The sequence below is a fragment of the Petaurus breviceps genome, unplaced genomic scaffold, assembly GCF_028583685.1.
Source record: "Petaurus breviceps papuanus isolate PSGF00001 unplaced genomic scaffold, PetGlider_PUasm1.0 176, whole genome shotgun sequence".
Lineage (NCBI taxonomy): Eukaryota > Metazoa > Chordata > Mammalia > Diprotodontia > Petauridae > Petaurus > Petaurus breviceps.
The window spans coordinates 16,869,686-16,895,496 of record NW_027185771.1 but is presented as its reverse complement, the minus strand read 5'-3'; the positions used below and the strand labels follow the sequence as shown (position 1 = coordinate 16,895,496).

Below are 25,811 nucleotides of genomic sequence, written 5' to 3'. Positions count from 1 at the left end.
TGAAGCCAGCCCTCCATCTGTCACAGCAAGTTGCCTCTCAATTAGTAAGACACATCAACAGTGGTTTACTGCTTAGAGATGGTAAGTTGCAGAGCCAGGATTTGGACCTGGGTCTTCTAATGTCAAGGTTTTCCAAGCACTTTCCTCACCATTGCCCTGTGAGGGAGGACAGACAGATCAGGGTCCTCCTTTTTTTAGAAGAGGAAACAAACACCCAGAGTCATTGATAGTGAGATGGGAGCAGAATGTCCAGCTCGGCCTTTGGCCTCCTCGGTCCCACCCGGAGGGTGCCGTAGGCTGGCAGGTTTTCCAGCAGGCCCCTGGTTCTCCTTTGGCCACTGTCTGGGGAAACCTAGGACCCTTTCTCAGAATCACGTTCAAATAACTGAAGGAAATGCTAAATTTCTAGTGAAAATAAAGGTATATTATTTTTTCCAAGTTCACAAATACCCTGAAATCTACCCAGATACTTGGGGGGGGGGTCCTATGGACCCCAGGTTAGGAACCCTGCTCTAGACCATATTCTCTAAGCCCTTTGTCACTCCCGTGCCTCCCCTGCCCACAGGGAGCTTCGTGAGAGGCTGAAGCCAGAGCTCTTGGGGCTGATCCGTCAGCAGCGGCTGCTTCGGCTTTGTGAGGGGACGCTTTTCCGTAAGATTAGCAGCCGCCGGCGACAGGGTCAGTGTATCTAAGCTAGAGGAGAGGGGGCTGGCAGGGTCTGTGTGGGGAGGGGAGGGGGGCCTAAGCTCAGCTCATGGAAGGAGTCCCAGATTGCAAGCTTCTCCCTTACCCCACACCTCCTCTCCCTGTCCCTGCAGACAAGGTCTGGTTCTGCTGTCTGTCCCCTAACCACAAGATGCTACAGTATGGGGATGTGGAGGAAGGAGCAGCCCAACCCTCTCCAGAGAGCCTGCCTGACAAGCGTATGACACTGCACGGGGATCCCCATGGGACTGCCCCTCTCAGGGGTGGGATCCCAACAAGCTCTGGTCCCCAGTCCTCTCCAGCCTTCCCTTCCCCTTCCAGGGGGATCCATGATAACCACCCCAATCCTCCTCCCCACAGTCCCTGTGGCTGAGATGAGGGCACTGCTGCTGGGCAAGGACTGTCCCCACATTCGGGAGAAAGGCTCTGGGAAACAGAACAAGGTGAGGATGGGCGAGGGAGGCAGCTGTGGGGCCCATCTGCTCCCTGAGGGGCTTTTGTTGCTGCACAGCACCCCGTCTTCCCTATCTGGACCCTTATACTCCTCCTCAGCTAGGACTGTTGAGAGGAGTGCATTTTGTAAACCTTTGATCGCCACAGAAGTGTGACCTGTTACTGGAGAGGCAGCCTTGTGTCAGTCAGATGGCTGGCCTGGAAGGCAAGCTCTGGCATGGCAGGTACGACCCTGCAATGTCACAGCCTCTCTGGCCTTGTTTCCTCATCTATAAAATGGGCATGAGACTTGCTCTGCCTGCCTTACATGGCTGTTGGAAAGAAAGCAGTTCTATAGACCTTGAAGCAATAGAAAAATGGAGGTGCAATTCCTCATGGCTCGCTCACTCTCCCTCTTGTGCCCAGCCCCTTCCTCCCTCCCTCCGTCCCTCCTTTGGGCCTCAATGCTGCCCTCTTCCCTTCAGGACATCTGTGAACTTGCCTTCTCGGTCAGCTATGATGCTGGGGAAGAAGAGGCCTATCTCAACTTCATTGCCCCCTCTAAGCGGGAGGTGAGTGCCCAGGCAGGATCAGCTTGGTCACGTGGATGGGAGGCCTGGGGGTGGGCTAGGAGGGGAAGGAGGGCTGAGGCCTTGGTCTCAGTCTGAAGAAGTGAATCAATGTGGCCTGGTCTCTAGTTCTGCCTGTGGACCGATGGGCTGAGTGCCTTACTAGGTGGGGCCATGGGCAGTGAGCAGACGCGGATGGACCTGGAGCTGCTGCTGGCTATGGAGACTAAGCTTCGGCTGCTGGAGTTGGAGAATGTGCCCATCCCTGACCAGCCGCCCCCTGTGCCCCCCCCACCTACTAACTACAACTTCTGCTATGACTGCAGCATTGCTGAGCCTTAAGGCTGGGCCCAGAGGCGTGGAGAGAGGAGGGCTTCTCCCTTCAAGTCATTCTCAGGGAAGGGCATGGGGCTCCCCTATGCTGGGCCTTTCCGTTTTGGTCTCACCCGCTTCCTGTTAAATTATTGGAAAAAGGTGGAACCTAACCTTTCCTCACCTTCCTCTGCCTAGGGAAAAAAAAAAACTACCATACCTGCTGCTATCAGGGTGTAGGGAGGGGCAGTCACATGACTGGACAACTCATCAGGATAGTCACTCCTAAGAAATAAAACCTGCTCAATCCCTCAGTCCTGTGTCATAGACCCTCCGAGCTGAGACAGGAGAGGGTGGTATATGGAAAAAGCACTGGGCTTAGAGGCCAAGAGCCTGGGTTTGAAATCAGGCTCTGCTCCTGGATGATTCTGGGCCAAGCCATCCTCACTCTGGGCTTTACTTTCTAGCTGGTCACTATGGTTCCTTCTGACTGAATCCTGTGATCGTTTGGGGCTTCTGAAGTGTGGGCCAGCTAGAGAAATAAAACTGGTCTTGTCGGGCTGGTCCTGGTTCTGAAGACCCTTGCCAGGAAGTTTCCAGATAGTTCTCAGCAATAGCAGCAGAACTGGGGTACCAATAAAGCTTTCCAAGGGGGCAGCACTCACTGAGGTTGAGGGCAAATCACTTTCCCTTTCTAGGCCTTGGTTTCCACTTCTGTAGGATGAAAGGAGTTAAATGGATGATCTCTAAGGCTCCTCCCAGTTCAAAGTCCTAGGATCCCTCTGCCTGAGAACCCATGATGTAGAGATGAGATCATAGATTTTTAATTTTCGAAAACCCAACAAAGACGTCAGTATTTGGCTGGTCATAGCACAAAGGAACTGGGGGAGGAGCCCAGATTCCTCACACCAGAGACAAAGTTCATTTGTAAACTAAGGCAGGTAATTGAGATGTGAGAAGTGGTTAGTAGGAGTCTGAGGCCCAGGCATTCTAAGCTGTTCAATCCCTAGGACTCGGCCTAACCATGCCTATGATATTGGGCCTGGTGTCTTTGAAAGGGGCTGGGGAGAACCCGAGCAGCACCTTGGCCTTCTTCGACTTCTGCCATTTGAGCTGAGCTGAAGGTTCCAAGGGAAGCTCCCTTGGAGGCCAGAGTGCTGAGCCAGGGTGGGAAGGGTTAGGAGGAACATGGTGCTCTCCCACTTAGGCTCCAGCAGAGGCTGTGGAGCGGATGGAGCAATTCCCCTGCGCCCCCAGTCCTGGCAAGGGATTCCTTGACTGAGCAGAGGGCAGGTGAGCAGCCTTGGTCCTTCTCTTGCTCTGGGAAAGATGGTGGGGGTGGTGAGGTACCACCCAAGCTCAGGGCACTGGATAGCAGGATTAGGGTTCAGTGACTGACCTTTATTCAGAGGGTCATGGCTAGGTCAGCCCCCCCAACAAAGCGGGACTGGACACAGGTCACGTGGGGCAGCTGGGCTTGGAAGTGCTCCACAGCAGCCATGCTGATGCCCTGGCACATGGACACGTCCAGCACCTTCAGCCGCCGGCACGTCTTTCCGATGGTGACCAGCGTCCTGTGGGGGGGATGGAGTAAGTGCCGCTCCCTTCCCTCAGCCCTGCATGTCCCCCACCCCTCAGAAGGGTAACTCACTGCTCCGTGAGCTGGTTGCAGCTAGAGAGATTGAGATGCTGGAGCCTCCCCCAGATGTTGGCAGCCTGGGCCCAACCCCTGTCGCTCAGGCGGTTGCAGTGACTCAAGGCCAGGTGCTCCAGGCTGGGACATCCTTTGGCCACGGCTACCAGCCCTGTGTCTGTGAGCTCCAGGAGCAGGCTCAGGGACAGCTGCTTCAGACGGGGAAACTTCAGGACCTGCAGAGATGGTTGCTGAGCTCATGCAGGGGTCCTGGAAGAGTATAGCTTGGCCCTGCATTCTTCCAGCCCAACAGACCCTAGTCTAGGCTCCCTTCCTGTCTGAAAGCTCAGTCAGTACAATTAGTGGGGTCCAGATGGGGGGGGTGGAGTAAGGTGCAGGGGGTAAAGCACTGGATTTTGTACACAGAGCACCTGGGGCCAGTCCTGCTTCTGCTCTTATAGGACCACGGGATTTAGGTGGTCCATCTCAAATGATGTCTAAGCATCAGAGGGATCAGATTTAGAACTGGAAGGGACCTGAGAGGTCATCCGTCTGACCCTTACAGAAGAGAGCAGGCAGGCTCAGTCATTGCTAGAGATAGGATTACCTTTCACTGCCTTAAGTGACCTCTGGAAGGTCACTTCCTTTTTTTCCCCTGGTTCTCAGTTTTTTCTGGGGTTCTTTAGGCCCCTTCCAGCCCTACAATCCTCTGATCTGTGCCCAAGCATCCGTCTGTCACCCCACCTGACTTCTGCAGGACCCTAAGAGCCAGCCGCCCCCTCCCCATTGCTCCCTCTCCCACTGCAGGGCTCTGGGCACCTTGGCCAGGCTGGTGTCTGTTAGCTTGCTGCAGGCGGTGAGGTCGAGCTCCTGCAAGGCCTTCAGCATGAGCAGCGAGGCTGTGAGCTCCCTGCTGGGAGTCTCTTGGGAGGGGGACTCCAGGGGGGTCAAGGGCTCTGGAGGCAGCTGTGGGAGGAAGAAGCCCATGTCTCCAAAGTTCCTGCTTAACTTCGGTCCCTTGTCCTTCTGGCGAGAGAAGCCAATGGGAAGGGGATTGGGAGGGGTTCAGTTAGAGTGCTGCTGAGGCTCCTGGGTCTGCCTACTGTTGTGGGGGATGTTGGGGGGGCTGGGGAGACCATTAGAGTGCTGCCGAGGCCCCAGGGTCTGCCTACTCTCATGGGAGGCATGGTGGGGGGCAGGTTGGAGGAGATCCAGTCTGGGGCCTCTCACAGGATGTAACAGCTGCTGAGAGCCCTGGGACTACCAAGGCTGGGCCAGACTCATCATGATAGCTCACATTTCTTGAATGCTTTAAAGCTTACAAAGCACCTTCCTCACAGGGAGGCAAGGAGTACAGATACAATCCCCATTTTACAGATGATAAAACTGAGGTTCTAAGATGGGTGGCTCTTTGCTTAAGGCTACATAGTTAGGAATGAAGAGCCATGTGGGGTCTCCTGAGCACTCTCCAGGACACCACACTGCCTTGTAAGTACTGAGCTCTCAGACAAAGGGGACAAAGCCAGGCAGGCCTGGACAAGGTATAGGGCTGAGGACATTCCCAGGTGACCTTAGATGCTTCCCCAGTTCCCTGCTTGCCCTCCTCACCTCCTCGCCTGGATCCACCAGCCCCAGGAGCCCTGAGTCAGTGATTTCCTTACACCAAGCCAAACGTAGGACAGTGAGCTGGGGCAGGTTGGCAGAGATAGCCAGCAGGCTGCTGTTGGTGAGGGACACGCACGATGACAGGTCTAGCACCTTCAGGCTGGAGCTGAGCCCTTGGGCCAGGGAGATCACTGACTTGTCCTGAGAAGGAAGGGAGGGGGAGGATGGAGTGAGCAGCTCAACTTCTTGGGCCAGGAAGAGACCTCAGGAAATTTTAGAGCCACAGGTCTTCCCGGCCTAGAAGGGCAGTTTTATGTATGTATGTATGTATGATTTACAGATGAACAGGGAAGAAGACCCATGACGTCTTTGGCTCCCCTGTTCTGTTCATGCTGTAGTCTGCCTTCAGCTCTAACACTGTGATTATGGCTCCTACGTCATTTCCCTGCTGTGGTCTCTTTGCTGTCACTTCATTCCAGCCCGCCATCCCTAATCCTAACCCTACTGGAGATATGCCCCCTATGGCACTGCCCTGCTCATGTCACTATCCTGCTCCAGAACCTTTAATGGCTGCCCAGAGCTCACAACATCAAATCCAAATGTCATTGCTTCATGTCCAAGGGCTTGGATGGCGTAGTCTGACGAACTTCTCCCATGTTAGCCCTTGCTAATCCCTTCTGATGGCTTGAAGTATCTCTTTGCTCTAGCCTAGGGCTATTCATCATTCTCAGGCAAATTCCTGCCTGATGCTGATCAACTCCCCTCCCCTGGTGGGCGAGCAGGTGGAGGTGGTTCCCTCTCCCCCACCTTTCTGATCTATCCTTCAAAGCCTGCCTCCTCCAAAAAGCTTTCTGGGCCATGGAAACCCTCAGTGAATTTTATGTTCCCTTAATTTGTTAAGCATTTACTATATGGGTCACTCTTGGGCACTTGGCAAGGGATGTCTTGTATTCTACCAAAGCCTCCTCTGTTGTTGTTGGGCTGTAGCCTAAACAGAGGAGACCCTAGGTAGCTTCCTGAAGGCAGTGCTAACAGCCTGCTGCCTATGCTAGAATAATAGCAACAGCCCTTTCAAGTATGGGCCCAGTGGCAGTCCACGTGCCTGTCATCTGAGGACCATTTTAGATATGTTCAGAGAGACTCAGCATTAGAGGGGAGGGCTAAAACAGGCTGCTACATCAGGGAAGGGTGTGGTGTGGGTCCCTGAAGGTCTTGCATCCTCTTGTGAGATCTCAAATCCTTGATATAACTATCTTTTTACATCGACCTGTCTTAACTTCTCAAGCTAACTGTAGATTATCTGGCAGCTGGGACTAGGTCTCACAAATCTAGCCAGAATTTACAGAGTGCTTTAAGATTTGCAAAGTCCTTACTACTTATTTTATTTCAACAAGCAGAACTTAAGAGAATAGGCCTGGGTCTGAATCTATCACTCACTATCTGGGTGACCACAGGTGAGTCTCATGAGGCACAATTCTTCTGGTCTGTAATATTAGGATAACACCCCTTGCCTCATATAAATTTTGGAAGAAGGTGCTTTGCAAACCTTAAGGAGATTCAAGCATGTGTAGTGTTATTATTGTGGCCGTCGTGGTTGGGGTCAGGCTGTGGTGGCCAACCCTCTGAAGCTGAGTTTGCAATCCACTGGCATGCTTTGGGGCTGTCACAGCTGCATGAGACTGAGGCATCAGAGGGGGAGGACTTGTGGAGGAGGAGAATGACTATAATTATCCTGGGAGTCAGCTCTCAATGGATCTGCTGTTCATCTAAACTCGATTTTAACTAATACAGGAAACACTGGGATTTTGCTTGTGCCCCTAAGGGTGGCTCTGGACCCAGAACCTCTCAGGGTTCAGAGGAAGCCCTGTCTGAACTCTGAGCCTCAAGAAAGAAGGGAAGCCAAGGAGACCCTCACTCACCTTCAGCAAGGAGCAGTAGGCCAGCCTGAGAGATGTGAGGTGGGGTGGGGGACCCTTGGGGAACTCCAGCGCCTTGGACAGCTCCCTCCCACTCACAAGGCAGCACTCAGCTATGTCTAGGCTTCTCAGCTCCTGCAGCCTGTGCAGGGCTGAGAAGCCAGCATCCGTCAGTCGCTGCAGCTTCTCCATACGCAGATGCCACAGGCCATGCAGGCCCCTGGACACGGCCAGAAGTGCCCCATCCGCTAACTCTGAGCAGCCACTCAGGTCCAGGCTGGTTAGGCCTCGCTGGTGATGGCACAGGGCTGCCACAGCCTCAGTGGAGACGTCCCGGCAGCCCCGCAAGGTCAGCTCCCGTAGATGGAGTCCCACCACCTGTCCCAGGGCCTGAAGAGCTGTTGGGGACAGGTTTGTGCCACTCAGGTCCAGGGCCACAAGATAACTGGCTTGCTCCTTCAGGAAGTAGAGTATGTTGCGGAAGGAAAGGGTGGCAGAAGAGTCTTTCTGGGCAGACAGATTGCGGTGGGGGTCAAAGGTGATGTGGCAGCGGGCCAGGGAGAGGCGCTCCAGTTTGGGGGCACAGCTGCTTAGGCGGTTGAAGCTGGTATCTGCCAAATAGCGCAGGTTAGCCAGGTTAAGCTCCCGGAGGCTGGCCAGGGCTTCCCGCACCTGCTGTGCTGTTTCTGGCTGGTCCAGGAACATTCCTGATATGAAGAGGCTGTTACAGCCACTGAGGTCCAAGACCCGCAGCCCAGGGCAGCTTGTGACAAGCTCTACAAAAGCAGCTTCCGTCAGGGTACCCCCACTTAGGGACAGACTGTGCAGGTGTGGGCCCAGGTAGTAGGAAATTGACTGTAGCACATCACTGGCATCTGAAGAACTATCCACTTTGGTGAGTTTAACACAAGATACATGCCTACGGCTCAGGCTCTTGATCGAGGTGAGGGAGGCAGATTCCACAGGGATGATATACTGAACATCTCTCTGGGGGAGAACAGATATACAGGGCTACTGTTATCTCATCTAAGGAGGTGCTTAACCATAGCTAAACATACTACGGTTTGGGGAGAAATTGAGGGTCTGGATCTGTCCAGGCATAACTTAGGGCCAAAGATGAAAGGCAGGGAGTAAAGAACGTAAGAAAAGGGCCTGCCTAAAAGTGAGACTGTGGGCATCTCTCTGGGAGATGAGTCAAAGTGAGGTCCAAGGGAGAGATGGTTATCAGAAGAGCAGGTACAGATAGGAATACAGATTAAGGACACCTGAGATACCAGGAATGTTACAGTAAATGGGAAAAGTTGAGACCTATGGAAAGATAAATACTTAGTACCTAAAAAGAGGGTATGTGTGGTTTAACAGGCCAAGTGCTATGCAACAGGGGAAATGGTCTTGAGGTAGGATGCCAGGCAGAAAGCATAAGAAGAAACCCAAATCCCCAGTGGCAGCCCCCAAACCCCAGGGTAGCCAAGTGTCTCCGGCATTAGGAATGGATGAGTGGACATATCAACTGCTAATGATTCCAGCTGTTTCAGATGGAGGCCCTGGGTCTAAATCTAGCTCCCCAAACCCAGAAGACCCGGAGCCACTGAGTTTCCAGCACTTTATTACAAATTGATGAAAAGTTCCAAGAATGCCCTTAGGCAGGAGATACGAAGAAAAGGTTCAAGGCAGTCCTCTTTGTCTGGGCACCTTGAAGCTGGTATGAGAAGATCCTGGCTTAACCCCAAAGAGCACTCATTTCAGTAGCTAATGGGGTCCTGAAGCACTGATTGGAACATCTACACACATCCTTGGCTTCTCAGCCCATTGCTCTGGGGCACAGAAGTCATCTCAGGGGGGAAGGGAAGCAAAGGTTCCAGAGAAGGGAGGACAGCAGAACTTGGCAGCAAGCACAGTGGTGTTGGGGAGACTACCTAGAAGAGAAGAGAGCTGTGGGAGAGACAATGGGTACAAGAAATTGAAAAACTATCTAATTTAGGAAGGAACTGAGAATGAGGATGGAAGAGAAGTCCATTTCTTGTACTTTTTCCCTCACAGGTTTGTTATGAGTAAAGTTATGGAAATGTGAATTATTAGTATTATTAATTAGTCTAGCACAGTTTTCTGCACAGGCTTAATAATTTTTTTTGATGACCCAAATATTCCTTGGGCTTTCTGAAGAGTATTGATCTTGTTTTTGTTAGATATATTTGTAATAATTATCTCAGAAATAAAGATTGAAATAAATAATTGGAGAAACATTCATTGCTCAAGGGTATACCAGTCAAGCCAATATAATAAAAATGACAATACTACCTGAATTAATTTATTTATTCATTGCTATGCCAAACTCCCAAAAGAATATTTAAAGACCTAGAAAAAAATAATAAAAATTTCAAGGGCAATAATGAAAAAAAGTGGTAGTAAAAGGGGTCTTTCCATACCAGACCTCAAATTATATCACAAAGTAGCAATTATTAAATTAATTTGGAACTGGCCTTAAAAATGAGAGGTCAGTCAATGGAACAGATTAGGTATATGTCACCAAGAAGCAAACAAAGGCAGGAGAATTGCATCTGATAAATCTAAAGACCCTGGTACTGGGAAAGAGACCTATTTGACAAAAACTTCTGGGAAAACTGGTCTCAGTCTGGCAGTAATTAGATGTAGACCAATACCTTTCACTATGCAACAAGATAAACTCCAAATGGACACAGGCACTAAATATATAGGTCACATCATAAACAAATTAGAGGAGCAAGAAAGAAGTTACCTTTTAGATCTATGGATAGGGAAAGAGTTCATGAATAAATAAGTAATAGCATTACATAAGGGAAAATGGACAATTTTGATTATATAAAATTTAAGAAATATTGTACAAATGAATCTAAAGCAGGAAAAATTTGAAGGGAAAAAGTAACCAGGAAAAAAAAATCTTTGCAGCAAGGCTCTTTGACAAAGGTCTTATATGCATGATATATAAGGAACTGATTCAAGTTTATAAGACTGAGAGCCATTCCCCAGTAGACAAATGGTCAAAGGATATAAATACAGCATTTTTTTTTCGCTTTTTTTTTGGGGGGGGGGGAGTGGGGAAAGTAGGGCAATTGGGGTTAAGTGACTTGCCCAAAGTCACAGGACTAGTTTTGTGTTAAGTGTCTAAGATTGGATTTGAACTCAGGTCCTCCTGACTCCAGGGCCGGTGCTCTATTCATAAACAGGGTATTTTTTTTTGCTTTTTTTTTTTAGAGGGCAACTGGGGTTAAGTGACTTGCCCTAAGTCACACGGCTAGTAAGTATGTCAAGTGTCTGAGGCTGAATTTGAACTCAGGTCCTCCTGACTTCAGGGCCCATAGTCTATTCACTGCGCCACCTAGCTGCCCCTAAAGTGGGCATTTGAAAAGGAAGAAAGTGAAGCTATATCAAAAATTACATGAAAAAATGATTTATTTCTAAATCTCTAGATATAAGAGAAATGCAATTAATGCAACTTTGAGATTCCACTTCACACCTATCAATCTGGCAAAGATGACAAAAGAAAAAGACCAAATACACTGTTGGTAGAGCTATAAATTGGCCCAGTCACTCTGGAAAACAATTTGGAAAGATGCCCAGAAAGTTAGTTACCAAATTGTGCATTACCTTTGACCCAGTTATAATACTATTAGGCCTATGCCTAAAGAAAGAAAGAGGAAAAGGAGTCAAACACACACACATACACACACACACACACACACACACACAAACCATTTATAGCAGCTCTTTTCATTGTAGCCAAAAAATGGGAAAATAACAGGTTGTCTTATTGGAGAATTTGTGGTATATGAATGTAATAGAATATTATTGTGCTCTAAAAAGTGATAAAAGGGACTGTTTCAGAGAAAACTGGGAAGGCCTAAATGAACGGATACAGAGCAGAGTGAAGAGATGTAGGAGAACAATTTCTACAATGACAACTTTGTAGAGAAAAACAATTCTGAAAGGCTTTAGAAATCTATTAACACAACGATAAACCACAAGTCATGAAGAATGAAGATGAGACACACCATTAACCTGACAGAAAAGTAATGAACTTAAAATGCAGAAATATTTTTTAAATGCAGATTTTTTAGAAAAAAAATTTTAATGCAGAAACATATTTCTAAATATGAATACTATGGGAACTCATTTTGCTGAACTATGAAGTTATATATTGAGGACTTTATTTTTCATTAAAAATTTTTTTGTTCAATAGTGAAGACAGATGAATAAAAATTCATTTTTAAAAAATTAAATGAAAAATAACAAACCTTTAAAAATATCCCATTCTTTCTGTTATCCATATGTGGTTTACAAATTTTTAATCCCAGGAGGGTTTCTCCCATACCTTGAGCACTGCTCAGGGAAGGGAAATTCCTTTAGAATCAGGGAAGTAAACAAAAATAATCATAAAGCCAGTTACAAAAGCCAAATATTACATGGTAAGCCATTGTATAGCATTCTAACAAAAGAGGGGAAAGAACCAGCTGTACTCTATCTCAGCCCTGGGTGAGATAGTCTGGTGGCTTCTACCTATAGTGGGAGAGGGGGACTAGTGAAGGGGTGAGGGATGGGAGAAGTAATAAAAAGTACCTTAGAAAGTAGAATTTTAAAGCTAGGATGGATTTTTTTAGTTCATCTAGTCCAAGTCACTTATTGTACAGAGGGTCAAACCGAGGCACAAAGAATCAAGAAATAATCTCTCTTCAAGATGGTAAAAGCTGCTTATTTTGAAGAGGACAGACTAAATACCGTAAGACAAGTTGCATTAACTTATTGTACCCTGATGAAAATGGTAGGATTAGTTAAATGTGTGTAAAAGTATGACTGTAGACGTAAGGTGCTTCAGGTGTCACTGATGAGAGCTGGCCCGCTCAGCCGCCTCAGCCCGCAGTCCAGCTGGCCCCTCTGGGTCTCTAGAAAGGTCCCAACTCTAGCCCAAGCATTTTTCTTTCCTTTCCTCATGCAGTAGTATCATTGGCCACCACTATATTTATCTCTTCCCAGCTATCAGAGGAAACAATTGGGTAAAAATACAAATGATAACAACACTAGATATCCCATGGGTTGGCATATATGAAAGCAGCCTGTGACGGGGCCAACTCAGTACAGCAGGGTTCCCATCCAGGTGCCTAGACAGAGTCTCCAGCCTGCCTCTTTCTGGGTGCTATGGTAAACTAAGTACCCAGGTGACCTGAACTTGCTCCCCAAGTAACAGCTGTGGACTAACTGACAGCCCGCAGACCTCTACTCAGGGAGCTTTGGTTAGGATATTTATAGTCTGGGGCCTCAAGCAGCAGGTGGGGAGACAGGATCCAGGAGTTCTATTTTCAGGTCTCCCAGGGACGAGCCTTTTATTCTGAGATCACTGGTAGAGAAGCCTATGACCAAAGGGGCAGCCTCTAGAAAGAATCTCTCCTCCCTGGTGAGGACTCAAAACCCATTCTATTGCTTGGGATATTTAGCCTGGAGAGGATAAGGCTTGGGGGGGGGGGGATATGGCTATGTTATCCAGGTAGCTGAAGGATTATTATTTAGAAGAAGGAGTAAACTTAACTTCTGGCTTCTAGGGACCATACAAGGATTCATGATTTCAGCCCAATATAACAAGGAATTTCCTAACAATTAGAACTATTCTAAAAGGGAAAGGACAGGGAAGCAAAAGGGTGTAAGGGGAAGAGCTCTGGATTTGAAGTCATATGATATGGCTCAGCTACCATCTGTGTGATCCTGAGAGCAAGTAACTTACCCACTTGGGGTCTTAGGTTTTTTATCTGTAAAATGAGGAAGTTGGACCAGATGACCTGTAAATTTCCTTCCCTCTGGCTGTGAAATGGTATAATATGGAAATGTGTTCAAAAGGTTATTAAACTATGCATACCCTTTGACCTAATGATACAACCAGTAGACTTATATTTTGGAGATGAAATCAAAAAAGAAAAGAATCCCTATGTACAGAAATATTTATAAAAGCTCTTTTTGTTGAGCTCTTTAGAAACTGAGTACCCATCAACTGGGAAATGGCTAAATACATTATGGTATATGAATGTAATGAAATGCTATTGTGCCATAAGAAATGGTTAAAAATGGTTTCAGAGAAACCTGGGAAGATGTGTATGAACAGATGCAGAGAAGTGAATAGAACCAGGAGTAACAACATTGTAAAGACCAACTAGTTTGAAAGACTTAAGAATTACAATTAGTGCAATGACCCTGATTCCTGGAGGATCTTGAATAAAAGAGGGACTTAGGAGAAAGAGAAAAAAGATTTTTATTAGATGAAAAAAATTAAATTATAAATTTTTCCTTCAACCTCTAGATTCTATCATTCTCTGTCACTTTGGGAGTGGTGAGTTCCTTTGGATGACAACTTGGTTGGGATGTTATAGAGAGTATTTCTGCCTCAGACAGAGGTTGGATTATGATTTGTGAGATCCTTTCAAACTCTAAGATTCCTTACTTCCCGAAGGGCGCTCTGGGCTGCATAGTACCAGGCTCGATTCACCAGGGAAGCCTCTTTCTGATCCGACAGAGGGAGGAAGCTCAATATATAAGACAGCATCTAGGGGAAGACAATAGTGGAAAGGTGCAGGTATTTAGATTTGGGGACCTTTGGTGACAGATAATATACAGAACTTGAGTAGGAACAATCGGACACAAATAACTACAACCACTCATCTCAAGAGAAGTACATTAGAGAATTATAAAACAAAGGGCTTTATGTTTTTTATTCCTCCTAGAAGACCAGGCCAGTTCCCACGATGCAGAGGCACAAGTCAGAGAGAAGGATCAATGGCTGGCCGCAAAGTTGCAGCATCCCACATGAGAGGAGTTGTTAGCACCTACTGGTGGATGCAGACACACCAGCATAACTCTGTGTTGCATAGGCTGGGAACCACTGTTCTCTATCTCTCCTCACAATCCTTACCTTAGGAAAAAATCTGGTCTCGTATATATAGGCCACTGGGGAGAAATACTTGAATATTATCTTGGAACCTTCTTCTTGGGAGTGAACTAGTTGTGGACCTTATGACATCTGGACACATCCATCTCTTCTCCATCCTCAAAAAAACCTCACTTGATCCATCCATCCTCACTACCTTCCCCTAGCTCTTCTCCCTTTTGTGGTTAAACTCTTTGAGAAGGCTGTCTATAATCAATGTCTCCACTTCTCTTCCCCTCTCTTTTTAATTCTCTACAGTCTGGCTCCTGACCTCATTACTCAACTGAAACTACTCTCTTCAAAGTTACCAATGATCTTTTAGTTACCAAATCTAATGGCCTCTTCTCAATCCTCATCCTTCTTAATCTCTTTGAAGCCTTTGACATTGTCAGTCACCCTCTTCTCTTTGATACCCTCTCCTCTCTAGGCTTCCATGACACTACTCTCTCCTATTCTCAGTCTCACTTGCTGGAGGGTCTTCTAACTAACTGCAGGTGTTCTCTGGGGCCCCTCGCCTCTTCTCCCTCTGTCGTATTTCACTTGCTAATCTCATCAGTTCTCATGGTTTCCATTGTCATCTCTATGCTAATTAATCTTAGATTGATTTACACAGCCCTAACCTCCAGTCTCACATCTCCAAATGCCTACTGCCACATCATACACCAGATGTCTTGTAGACATTTTATTTTTTTCCACTTAATAGTATTTCATTTTTTCCAATTACATGTGAAGATAGTTTTCAACATTCACTTTTATAAGATTTTGAGTTCCAGTTTTTTTCTCTCCCTTCCTCCCCTTCCCAATCCTCAAAATAGCAAGCAATCTGATATAAGCTATACATGTAAATCATGTTAAACATATTTCCACATTAGTCATGTTGTTAAAGATGAATCAGAACAAAAGGGAAAAATGAGAAAAAAGAAGCAAAACAAAAAGAGAAAATAGTATTCTTCAATCTGCACTCAGACTACATTGTTCTTTCTCTGAATAATGGAGAGCAGTTTCTGTAGTGAGTCTTTTGGAATTGTCTCAGATCATTGCATTGCTGAGAAGAGCTAAGTCTGTCAGAGTTGGTCATTGCACAGTGTTGCTGTTACCGTGTACAATGTTCTCCTGGTTTTGTTCACTTCACTCAGCAGCAGTTCGAGTAATTCTTTCCAGGTTTTTCTGAAATCTGCCTGCTCATCATTTCTTATAGCACAACAGTATTCCATTATATTCATATACCACGGCTTGTTCAGCCATTCCTCAATTGATGGACATCCCTTCAAATTCCAATTCTTTGCCACCACAAAAAGAGTTGCTATAAATATTTTTGTACAGGTGGGTCCTTTCCCCTTTTTTAGGATATCTTTAGGATATAGATCTAGTAGTGGTATTGCTGGATATACAGAGGTCTGCATACCAAAGGGTATGCAGAGTTTCATAGCCTTGGGCATAGTTCCAGATGCTCTGGAGAATGGCTGGATCAGTTCACTACTCCACCAACAATGAATTAGTGTTCCAATCTTCAACATTTATCATTTTCCTTCTTTGTCACATTAGCCAATTGGGTCGGTGTGAGGTGGTACCTCAGAATTGTTTTAATTTGCATTTCTTTAATTTTGTAGACATTTTAAGTACATGTCCAAAACTGAACTCATTATCTTTCCCCCCAAATCCTACTCCCTTCTGAACTTTCCTATTACTGTGGAAGGTACCACCATCCTCCTCATCACCCAGGCTCTCAATTTTGGTGTCATTCTCCAATCCTCTCTCTCTCCCATCCGCCCATGTCCAATCTCTTGCCAACACCTATTTTCACCTTTGTAACATCTCTAGTCTATGGCCCTTCTCTCCTCTGACACTGCTACCACCCTGGTGCTGGCCCTTTTCATCTCACAACTGGATTATTACAACAGCCTACTGGTTGGTCTCCCTGTCTCAAATTTCTAACCACTTCAGTCCATCTTCTACTTAGGGGTAAAGTTAATTTTCCTAAAGTACAGGTTTGACTATGTTCCCTGCCCTACCACTTAAATAAATTCCTGTGGCTATCACCTCCAGAATCAAACATAAAACTTTCTGTTTGGCATTCAAAGCCTTTTACAACCTGGTTCCCTCCTACTTCTCAGGTTTCTTACACTTGACTTACCCCCATTTAATCTGTGATCCAATGCTACAGGCATCCTTGCTGTTCCTTAGACAAGTCACACCATCTCTCAATTTGAGGCATTAGCTCAGGCTGTCCCCCATGCCTTAAATACCCTCCCCCCTTATCTCTGCCTCTTGGCTTCCCTGTATTCTTTCAAGCTCCAGTTAAAATCCCATCTTCTACTGGACATCTTTCCCAAACACTTTTTTTTTTTTGGAGAGCAATTGAGGTTAAATGACTTGCCCAAGATCACATGGCTAGTTTTTTTTGTGTGTGTTAAGTGTCTGAGGCTGGATTTGAACTCAGGTACTCCTGACTCCAGGGCCAGTGCTCTATTCACTGCAACACTTACCCGCCACACCCCCACCCAGAACACTCTTAATGTTAGTGCCTTCCCTCTATTGATTATCTCCAATTTTTCCTAACTATATAGCCAGTATGTATAGTCGTTTGCATGTTATCTCTCCCTTTGGACTCTGAGCTCCTTGAGGGCAGGGACCATCTTTTGTCTTTCTTTGCATCACAGCATTTGGTACAGTGCCTGGCAACAAGTCTACTTTAAAAAACTGACTGACTTTGGGGCAGCCAGGTAGCACAGTGAGTAAGAGCACCGGCTCCAGTGTTGAGAAGACCTGGAGATCAAATCCCGGGCTCAGACACTTAGCACCCACCCAGAAACACCTGGCCGTGTAACCTTGAGCAAGTTACTTAACCCCGATTGCTTAGGGGCGGCCAGGTGGCTCAGCGAGTAAGAGCACTGGCTCCAGTGTTGGGATGACCTGGATCAAATCCGGACTCAGATACTCAGCACCACACCCAGAAATGATAACTGGCCGTGTAACCTTGAGCAAGTTACTTAATCCCAATTGCTTAAAAAAGACAAACAAACAAACAAAAAAAACTGACTGACTGATGTCCATCTGGATGTTCAATAGATTATTTCAAACTCAACATTTTCAAAATGGAGCTCACATTTTCCCTAATACCAATTCTTCCAAACTTCCCCATGTCTGTTGAGAGTACCACCAACTTTCCAGTCACCCAGGTTCCCAATCTTGGAGTCAATTTTAACTCTTCCTTTTTCCATAATTCTCTTATCTAACAAATGATCAAGCCTTGTTGATTCTGCTTTCATGCTACTAATCTTCATTACCTTTAGCCTGGACTATTGTAACTCCCCAGTTCCCTATTCTCCTCCCTCCAAACCATCTTCTAAATAGCTATCAAATTGATATTCCTAATATGCTGATCTGGGTCAACCTTCAATTAAAAATAAAAAAACTCCAACTCTATTGCTTCTAGCATAAAGTGTGAAATTTATTTTTTTCTTTTTTTGGAGGGGGGAAGGTAGGGCAATTGGGGTTAAGTGACTTGCCCAAGATCCCAAGGCTAGTTTTGTGTTAAGTGTCTGAGGCTGGATTTGAACTCAGGTCCTCCTGACTCCAGGGCCAGTGCTCTATCCACTGTGCCACCTAGCCACCCCAGAGTGTGAAATTTATAATCTGACATTTAAGATTCTTTGCAATCTAACTATTGCTTACTTCCTACTACCCTCCTTTGCATCCTCCTCATTCCAGTCAAACTGGCCAGCTAGCTTTTTTCCATATGCTGCATTTCATCTCTGGCCTAGGAGACACAGATCTCTCCATATGTAACACTCTCTCAATCTTGAAATTACTTTGTTTACTTGCCCATATTCATGCTGTGTTTCCCTGGTAGAAAGAAATCTTGAAATCAAGGGATTATTACTTTTTTGTTTTTGTATTCCCAGTACCTGGCACTGTTTCTTGCACACTCAAGCCCTTAATATTTGTTGAAATGAATACCATGCATTGGTCTTTTGCCTTGAGAATGGAAGGTGGCATGGAGAAGAGTTGAACATCAAAATGCCACAAACTAAGCCTGAGTTAGCAAAAAGCAGTATAGCGTATTTAAGGAAGAAAAGGGAGAAGAGGGGAAGTATCTGAAATCTATAATGATAGAATAAATTAGTTATGCAAAATAGCCAAGGGCTGTAAATTTTTCCTCTCATTCAATATTAATCTACAGGAAAGGGCTATAAAATGGTATTCCTCATTCATAGAATAAGAGTAGAACTAGATGGTTTCTAAAATTTTTTCCAAATTTAGAGTTGATTCTTTTATATAGATATGATCTTTCCGTCTTCAAAACTCTCCACAGCTCTTCTCTTAATCACTTGCCATGTTACAGAACATATTATAGAATCTGTTTATATGTTTTATCTCTTTTGCTGAAACATAAGGCCCCTTGAGGGTAGAGGCTTTGTCTTACTAACTTCGTATCTCCAGTTTCCTCAGCTGTGCTTTTTACTTGGTAGAAATTTCATGAATATTAATTTTTTAAAAGCTGAATAGAAGATATGATCCTATTCCCTTCCTTGCAGAGGTGTGTGTGTGGGGGGGGGGGAGGCATTGGTATGGAACACTATGTGTAATGTCACTTTTTCAGCATGCTGGTAAATTTTGCTAATTTTTTTCCTTCCTCTTTTATTCTTTACTATAAAGGATGACTCTCTGGGAGAAGGTAGAAGAAGGATACAGTGGGAAATGTGGATGATATAAAAACAAGATATCAATAAAATTGTATTGTTTAAACAAAACGAAAAAGCTGGAGCTGCTGTGGCCTGAGGAAGAGAGGTCTTCAGGGAGCTGGAGCGGGTTGGGGAGATGATCAGCTGAAGAATTCCTCAAGTCTCCAAAGGGTTACTATAGGAAGCCTAATAATCAGCTGTTTTCTAATTCCTCTAAAGAAAAAAAAAAGAGGGATGAGACTTATACGATGTTACCCAGGGATTAGGGTTAGTCATAAAAAGACACTTCCTTCCAAAAATATGAGACGACTTCTGGAAAATCACAGCACCGAAGGACATAGCTGGTCTTGTTGGAGATGTTATTTTTGAAGGTATCTTTTCTCAAGCAGGGGTTCAGACTACTGACTCCTAAGATCTTTTCCAACTCTGTGATTCTAGGACTCTACAGTTTTAGGATTTGCTTGGAGTGACCTGGCAATGGAGTAGAAGGGAGAATGGGCTGTCTCGGGAGTCAGAATGCTGAGAGCCGAGCTCAACTCTGACACTTGCCTAATTTAACAATGAAGGATGGAACTCCTTATCTCCCTCCTGCTCCCTGACAGAGGTCTTCATCCCTCTATTTCATCAGCAAATATCTCCTGAATAACATATCTTTTAAATGCCTACTGTGTACAAGTTTGGGAAAGATACAGAGGTTCAAGACATGATCCCTGTCTTTGGGGTTTGCAACCTAGTTGAAAAAGCAAGACATATAAAAAATAATACAAGGTAGCAGGTATGGAACCTCTGAGTCCTGATTCTTCCCACATCTGAACACTTGATGCTATCTCTCTCTCTCCATTTTATGTTCTGTAACTCCTCACTTCTTATATTATTTAGACTTCTCTTTTATCCTCATTAATTCTATCTTATGTTATACTTGTGTACATCTTGTAAGTTTGAGGGCAGAATTTTTCATTTTTGTATTCCTAGTACTTAATATGGTGCCTTGCACATAACAAATGCCTTTATGGTTCAGTCATGTCTGACTCTTCATGACCCCATTTGGGTTTTCTTGGCAGAGATACCGAATTGGTTTGCCATTTCTTTCTCCAACTCATTTTACAGATGAGGAAACTAAGGCAGACAGGGTGAAGTGACTTGCCCAGGGTCACACAGCTAGTAAGCGTCTGAGGCTGGATTTGAACTTAGGAAGATGTTTTCCTGACTCCAGGCCCGGCATCTATTCACTGCACCACCTACCTGCCTCTAATAAATGCCTAATTAATGTTTATTTGTTAAACTGCATTTTTGAGGATGGCCTTCTTTTCTGGTTCAGATCCCATCTACTATTACCTGCTTCTTTAGAACCTTCTGGTTTCCTGGACCTTCTTCTCCCTGACTTGTGACACATTACCATAAAATTAATCTTTCTAGAACACTTTCCTGTGTTCACTATTTTCCTCAAAACCTACAGTAGTTCCTTCCTACCTATAAAAAAGTCCAAACTCCTCAGACTGACTTTTAATGTGGTCTTAGCATTCTCTTCTACCCTCATCTCCTACTATGTTTCAAAGCCAACCGTTGACACCCGTCAGTTCATTTCTTTAGTACTTTACCTATACTCACTTCCATTTGATCTTTACCACTAGGCATTCTTTCCCTCATTCACAGATAATGACATGGAAGGTCAGAGAGGTTCAAAGATTTGGCTATGTTTACAGAGTTTGTAAATGTCAGGGGTGGGATTCGAATCCAGGGCTTTGCTGCCTTTAAGTCTACCACTCCATCTACTAGGCCATTCTGCCTCTCTTCTGCAATTTCCTCAATAAAAATTGGTAATTACAAGTCCCACCAGATATGGCTGCTCTGGTCTATGTCTTTCCATAAGGACCCAGGGAGCCCATCCAACACACTGGGACCTTCCTCACTGCCTCAGGAAGACCCGGAATAGTGGAGCCCCCGTGATGTCCATCAGTTAGCTCTCCTTCCATGATCTTTTTCAAACATGCATTTCTTTAAGGACCACACTTAGCTCCAGTTCTCTGCTGTCCCTTATGGGTACCACATTTGGTCACAACCTGTTTACATTCACCTCTGGTCTCTCCCTCTGATACTCATTTTTAGTTTTTGAAGAATAGTGTTCATGATTTACAACCATACAGAGATGGCAGGATATTAGTATTTGAAAGATGGGCCTTTGTTTAGTAGTAAAGTTTAGGATCATGGAGGAACTTTACGCAATCCTGAATATAAGAGGTATATAATAAATTAATTTCGTGGAATGACTCCTAAGGTTCTCCCCGGATTCAACAACTCAGCATTTAAACAGATCTGAGTATTCTAGGGTCCAATGTTCCACATTTTCACATTTCTTCCAGCTCTGTCATTCTGTGTTCTCAGGTCCCCACTAATTCTAGTGTTATGATCTATCATTTACTCCATCACTTTTCTGAGTTTCAGTACATAGTAGATGTTCTATAAATACTTGTTTACTTGAGCTAGCAGTCAGACGGGAATAGAGCCTAGATCATTTAGGCCTGCCTCTTCCCAGGGCCTTTCTCAGGACCACAGAGTGGAAGCCTCCTTGCTGAGAGTAAGGCCACATATTATAACAGGACATGGGCAGCTAGGTGACATAGTGGAAAGAGTGATAGGTCTGGGGTCAGGAAGACTCATCTTTCTAAATTCAAATCTGGCCTCAAACATACACTAGCTTTGTGACCCTGGGCAAGTCACTGAACCTTATTTGCCTCAGTTTCCTCATCTAGAAAATGAGCTAGAGCAAGCCACTCCAGTATCTTTGCCCAGAAAAATCCAAATGGGGTCACAAAGAGTTGGACACGACTGAACAATAATGTTTTAGACTTTAGAGAAAGGTGAGGAGAGGGAGTGGGGCTGCTGAAATGTTTTAAAGCTGAATTATCACTTCTATACAGATAACTCCCAAACTATTTATCTAGTTCTGATGTCTCACCTGAACTCCAGTCTGGCATTTCCAATTACCAGCTGAAAATTTCTATCTGGATGTTCAGTGGGCACTTCAAATTCAGCATATGTGTATTCCTAATGGCTCTCCTGGGCTATTTTGTGAGGAAGTTACCAGAGGAAATAAGGGGGTAGTTGTAAGCAGGCACAAAGGTCTCCTTAAATTCCCCGGTTTTCTTTGCCTTTTCCCATGAAGAAATGACTAGTCCACCAATGCATTCTTTTTCTTTCATAAGGCTGGATGTGTGCAGGTTTCTAAGACTGGAAAGTCTTAGTGAGGAGGCTACAGAAGCCCAAGCTGGACTAGACTGATAGCTGCCTCAGTAAGACTGAACAGGAGGCAGTTCCAACCCCCAGAGTGCCCAGTTCTCTCTGACTGCTTACCAAGCTGAACTGTTTTAAGTTCCAAATCTACAGTTCCTTGCCTTCCAACTTCCTCTCCATCTACTAACTGGGAAGAGGTATGGAAGAAGGGAAATCGCTAGGCAAAGCAGCTGGGTTTTTAAAAATAATTTTCCTATCGAAAAGCTTCTTTATAATTTTTTTCTGCTCTAGTACAGTGCTCTTATAGTCACTCTACTCTGCTTTAATCACGGTGCCAATTAAAAGAGTCAGTCCTTTAAGTCTTACGCAGTTGGGAGGCTGAAAGCAGATTTCCTAAAGGGGGGATGAGGGCTCTAGGGCAGAGCTATTTCTTCTTTTAGTGATACTGGAGCAGTCTACATCAGAGTCCTAGATCTACAGTGAACCCAGAGTAGGTATGCCATGAGCTGTGTGAGCTACCCTGGGCAGCAGAGGGCATGGCAGGGTTGGGTGGAAAGGGGGAGGGGGTTAGATGAGATTGTGTAGGCTGAGCACCCCCTTGTGAGCAGTAGGTTACAGCAGCCTTAGAGAAAACCTGCCAACCACAGGCACTGAATAGTCTTAGGAAGCTACTTGTTTGGTGACCGAATGGCAGCACCACCTAGTGGTTAACATGGGCACTACACACCCTCTCAGGTCCAATGAAAGCCTGCCTTTTTGCAGGTGCTGAGAACGGGGCAGGGAGCCTGGCGAAGGCTGTTACTGTTCTTACATCACCACGAGGTGAGCATGGCCCACAACAGATTAAAATGTAACTGGGAAGTACTTAACAAAAAGAAATAAAAATGCAATAAACAGAGATGAAAACTAAGCAAAAATGTGGCCTGCGGGGATTTTATGTATGGATTGGTAGCCCCCCATTTCTGAGTTTGAGATCCCTCGTTCCAGCCCACTATCAGCTATCACATATGAAAAACTAAAATAATCTTTTGCTGTCTACCTGCCCATCCTCCTGACTCGCCAACTCTCGCCAATGGCACCTCCACTCTCCCAGTCCTCAGGTTGGAAATTTCAGTCATCTTTGACTCTTTTATCTTTCTCTCCAAGCTCTTGGGATTCAACAATTTTGTTTTTCCAGTTTTCCCGTACCTGACCCCTAATCTCAGCTCACATTACCAACTCCCTTATTCAGGCCCTCATCACTGTTCACCTATATCCTCCTACCCTGTCTCCTAGTTTCAGTTTTCCCCCTCTCCTGGAAACCCTTCACATAGCCCCCCAAATAATCTTTCTAATGCAGAATCCTGCTTGTGTCCTTCCTGCATTCCACACTCCCAAAAAGCAAAAACCGAATTTGGTGGTTCTGTTTTCTGGCTAAATTGACCTGCTTATTTCAATTTGCTCATCTTGTCCTCTCTAAGGACATTTATGAAGGGCTTCTCTTTTACCTGAAATACCTTTCCTCCCTGTGTGTTTCTCATTCCCCGTGTGTGTCTCTCTCCCTGCCACCTGAAATCCTTCTCTTCTTTCCAGACTCAGCTCAGGTATCACCTTATCTGAAGCATTGCTTGTTTTCTCTAGTTGAAAGTACTTTCTCTTTACTCAGGATTTTTTTTTTCAGTTCTTTGTCTAGATCTCTCCTTTGCCCCTATCACACTTTAGTTAGTCAGTCAATAAGCATATATTATGTACCTACTGGCTAAGCACAGGGACACAAATACATAACAGACAGTCCCGGCTCTCAAGGAACTTGAAATCTAACGGGAAGGCAATACACAAAAGGAAGCAGAAGATGGGGTAGGGGAGAAGAAAGGAGAAGAGGAAGTGAAGGGAGGGGGAACAGAACAGAGAAGTCCAAAAGCAGTGTAGCTGCTACTTTACTTTGTATTGTAATCCATCTATATACCTGCCATGTTCCCCCAATCAATTGTAAACTCCTTGAGGGGAAGAACTGTGCCCTTTTTTCATCTTTGTACATTGTAGATACTTCAGACAGGTTTTCAATATTGAATTAGATTAAGAATCCCTAAATCTAACATCATGTTCTGAATTTGCTTCCTGCCTCATTCATTGCCTTTGCACAGGCCTATAATCTGCACCTTACCCTCTGGCCCTTAGAATGCCCAGCAATAGTCAAGGCTCAACTCATGTGACTTCCATGGGAAACATGGGAAAGCCTTCCCAGCAGTCAGTGATCTTACTCCTAAATGACCATATATTTTTGTCTCTTTACCTATCATAGAGGCCTCAAAGCCAAGAGGAGACCTGGGTTCAAGTCAATACTTTAACACACTGTGTATCTCTGGGTACATCCACCTAGATTCTCAGGGCTCTAGGCAAATTTCCAAGAAGATACGTTGCAGAGAAGGTGCCATCTTGCACTGCTGGAGAGTTTTCTCCCCAAAGAGTTTCCTACAAGAATGAAAGGTCAGGTCCATCTCCTATCCCTGAATATTGTTTTTCTCTAGAAGAAAGTAAATTCCCTGAGGGCAAGGGTTATTATTATATATATACATTTTTTAATACCAGACACTGGCACAGCTCCCTGCAAATGGAATCATATTGGCAAGGCCCTTGTAGGTCACTTAGTCTACTTCCCTGATTTTACAGCTAAGCCAACTTTGGTTAAGTGACCAACTAATTACATGGGTTAACAGCAGAACAGGGAATTTAATTAGGCTGTGACTTCAAATCCATTGCTCTTTCGACTGCAGTCTGTAATTATTAAATGCTTGGTGAATCAAACAAAAAAGTGTTTAGTTGAATAGGGCCGTACAAAGTCTCCTCTGGCTCTGACATTCACTGGTCTGAGGTCTCTCAGCAGTAAGTACTATTCCTAAGGCAGCTGGCTGGTCCAGTGGATGATGTCAGGAAGATCTAAGTTCCAATCCAGCTCCTGACATTTATCATCTGTGTGATTCTGGCCAAGACACTTCACCTCTGCTTGCCTCAGTTTTCTCTTCTGTAAAGTGAGTATAATAGTGGCACCACCTCCTCCCTGAGATATTTGTAAAAGCCCCTCGGCAAAACTCACAGCAGCTCCATAATCGCGATTATCGCTCGTTCCCGGCTTTGTCCACATCTTCTCCATCCCCTGGGAACCTGGCCCTTTTCTGGGCTTTAGAAGATGACGGGGGAGGGGGGAGGGGAGCGCCTCTAGGAACACCAGCTTAGTTGGAGGTGGGTTCCAGGGGGTTTCAGCTCCTCTGCACCGCCTCCTCCCAGGTGGGACCTTGGGAACGTGGACTCTAAGTGGGAAAAGACCTGGGGATACGGGCGAGGGGGGAGGACGTTAAAGAGGGCATGGAGGGAACATTTGGGGGGGGGGTGATGGAAGGATATACAGGTTTGGAGCGGGAGGGGTCCTTATAGACTCCCACTTGTCAGATGGGGAAACTGAGGCACAGAGCGGTGCAGTGACTTGCCCTGGGGGGTGCCTGAGGCGGGACTGGAACCCAGGTCGCCGCGCTGTCTCCACCTTCCACGAGGGTGAGGAAGTGAGAGCAGGTTGGAGGTGGGGGCAGCAAAGGACAGACCGTTAGGGCGAAGACCAAGGCGAAGAACGGACGTTTCCCGGGCGACCTCAGGCCCGGGGGCGTGAGCTCTAATCTCACCTCAGGGGGAAGCAACTCGGCCATGGCCACTAGTCTGCCCCCAGCCCAGCCTCCGCCCGCCGCGCACAGGCTGCTGGGTGTCGTAGTCGAGGTTTCGGGAGGAGACGTTGGGAGGAAGTGCAATGGC

The 25,811-nt window shown here is 45.7% G+C and overlaps 2 protein-coding genes across 8 annotated transcripts in view; one reads left to right on the top strand and one right to left on the bottom strand.

Annotated features, from left to right (window-relative positions):
* The window catches only part of ELMO3 (engulfment and cell motility 3), an 11,765-nt gene extending 8,351 nt beyond the window's left edge, over positions 1–3,414 (top strand). For 2 of the 5 annotated variants that reach the window (XM_069085764.1, XM_069085762.1), the window contains 5 exons: positions 566–678; positions 819–923; positions 1,066–1,148; positions 1,623–1,709; positions 1,873–2,332. In XM_069085764.1, the coding sequence (XP_068941865.1) occupies positions 566–678; positions 819–923; positions 1,066–1,148; positions 1,623–1,709; positions 1,873–2,166 (682 nt within the window). In that variant the 3' untranslated portion in view covers positions 2,167–2,332. Of the gene's footprint in view, positions 1–565; positions 679–818; positions 924–1,065; positions 1,149–1,622; positions 1,710–1,835; positions 2,333–2,485; positions 2,660–3,225 lie in introns of those variants that run through there. The other 3 variants (XM_069085765.1, XM_069085766.1, XM_069085763.1) reach the window with 3 other exon arrangements.
* LOC138159425 (F-box/LRR-repeat protein 2-like) lies at positions 3,399–25,811 on the bottom strand. 3 transcript variants are annotated; one of them, XM_069085767.1, is made up of 8 exons: positions 25,685–25,809; positions 25,105–25,334; positions 13,633–13,734; positions 7,176–8,159; positions 5,260–5,457; positions 4,471–4,677; positions 3,670–3,887; positions 3,399–3,592 (listed from the first exon to the last, which is right to left on the bottom strand). In XM_069085767.1, the coding sequence occupies exons 2-8, from the start codon at positions 25,159–25,161 to the stop codon at positions 3,424–3,426; spliced, it is 1,935 nt and encodes a 644-aa protein (XP_068941868.1). In that variant the 5' UTR covers positions 25,162–25,334; positions 25,685–25,809; the 3' UTR covers positions 3,399–3,423. The 3 variants fall into 3 exon arrangements, with proteins under 3 accessions (XP_068941868.1, XP_068941870.1, XP_068941869.1); XM_069085769.1 differs by having other exon boundaries at positions 4,471–4,617; XM_069085768.1 differs by lacking the exon at positions 25,105–25,334 and having other exon boundaries at positions 25,685–25,811.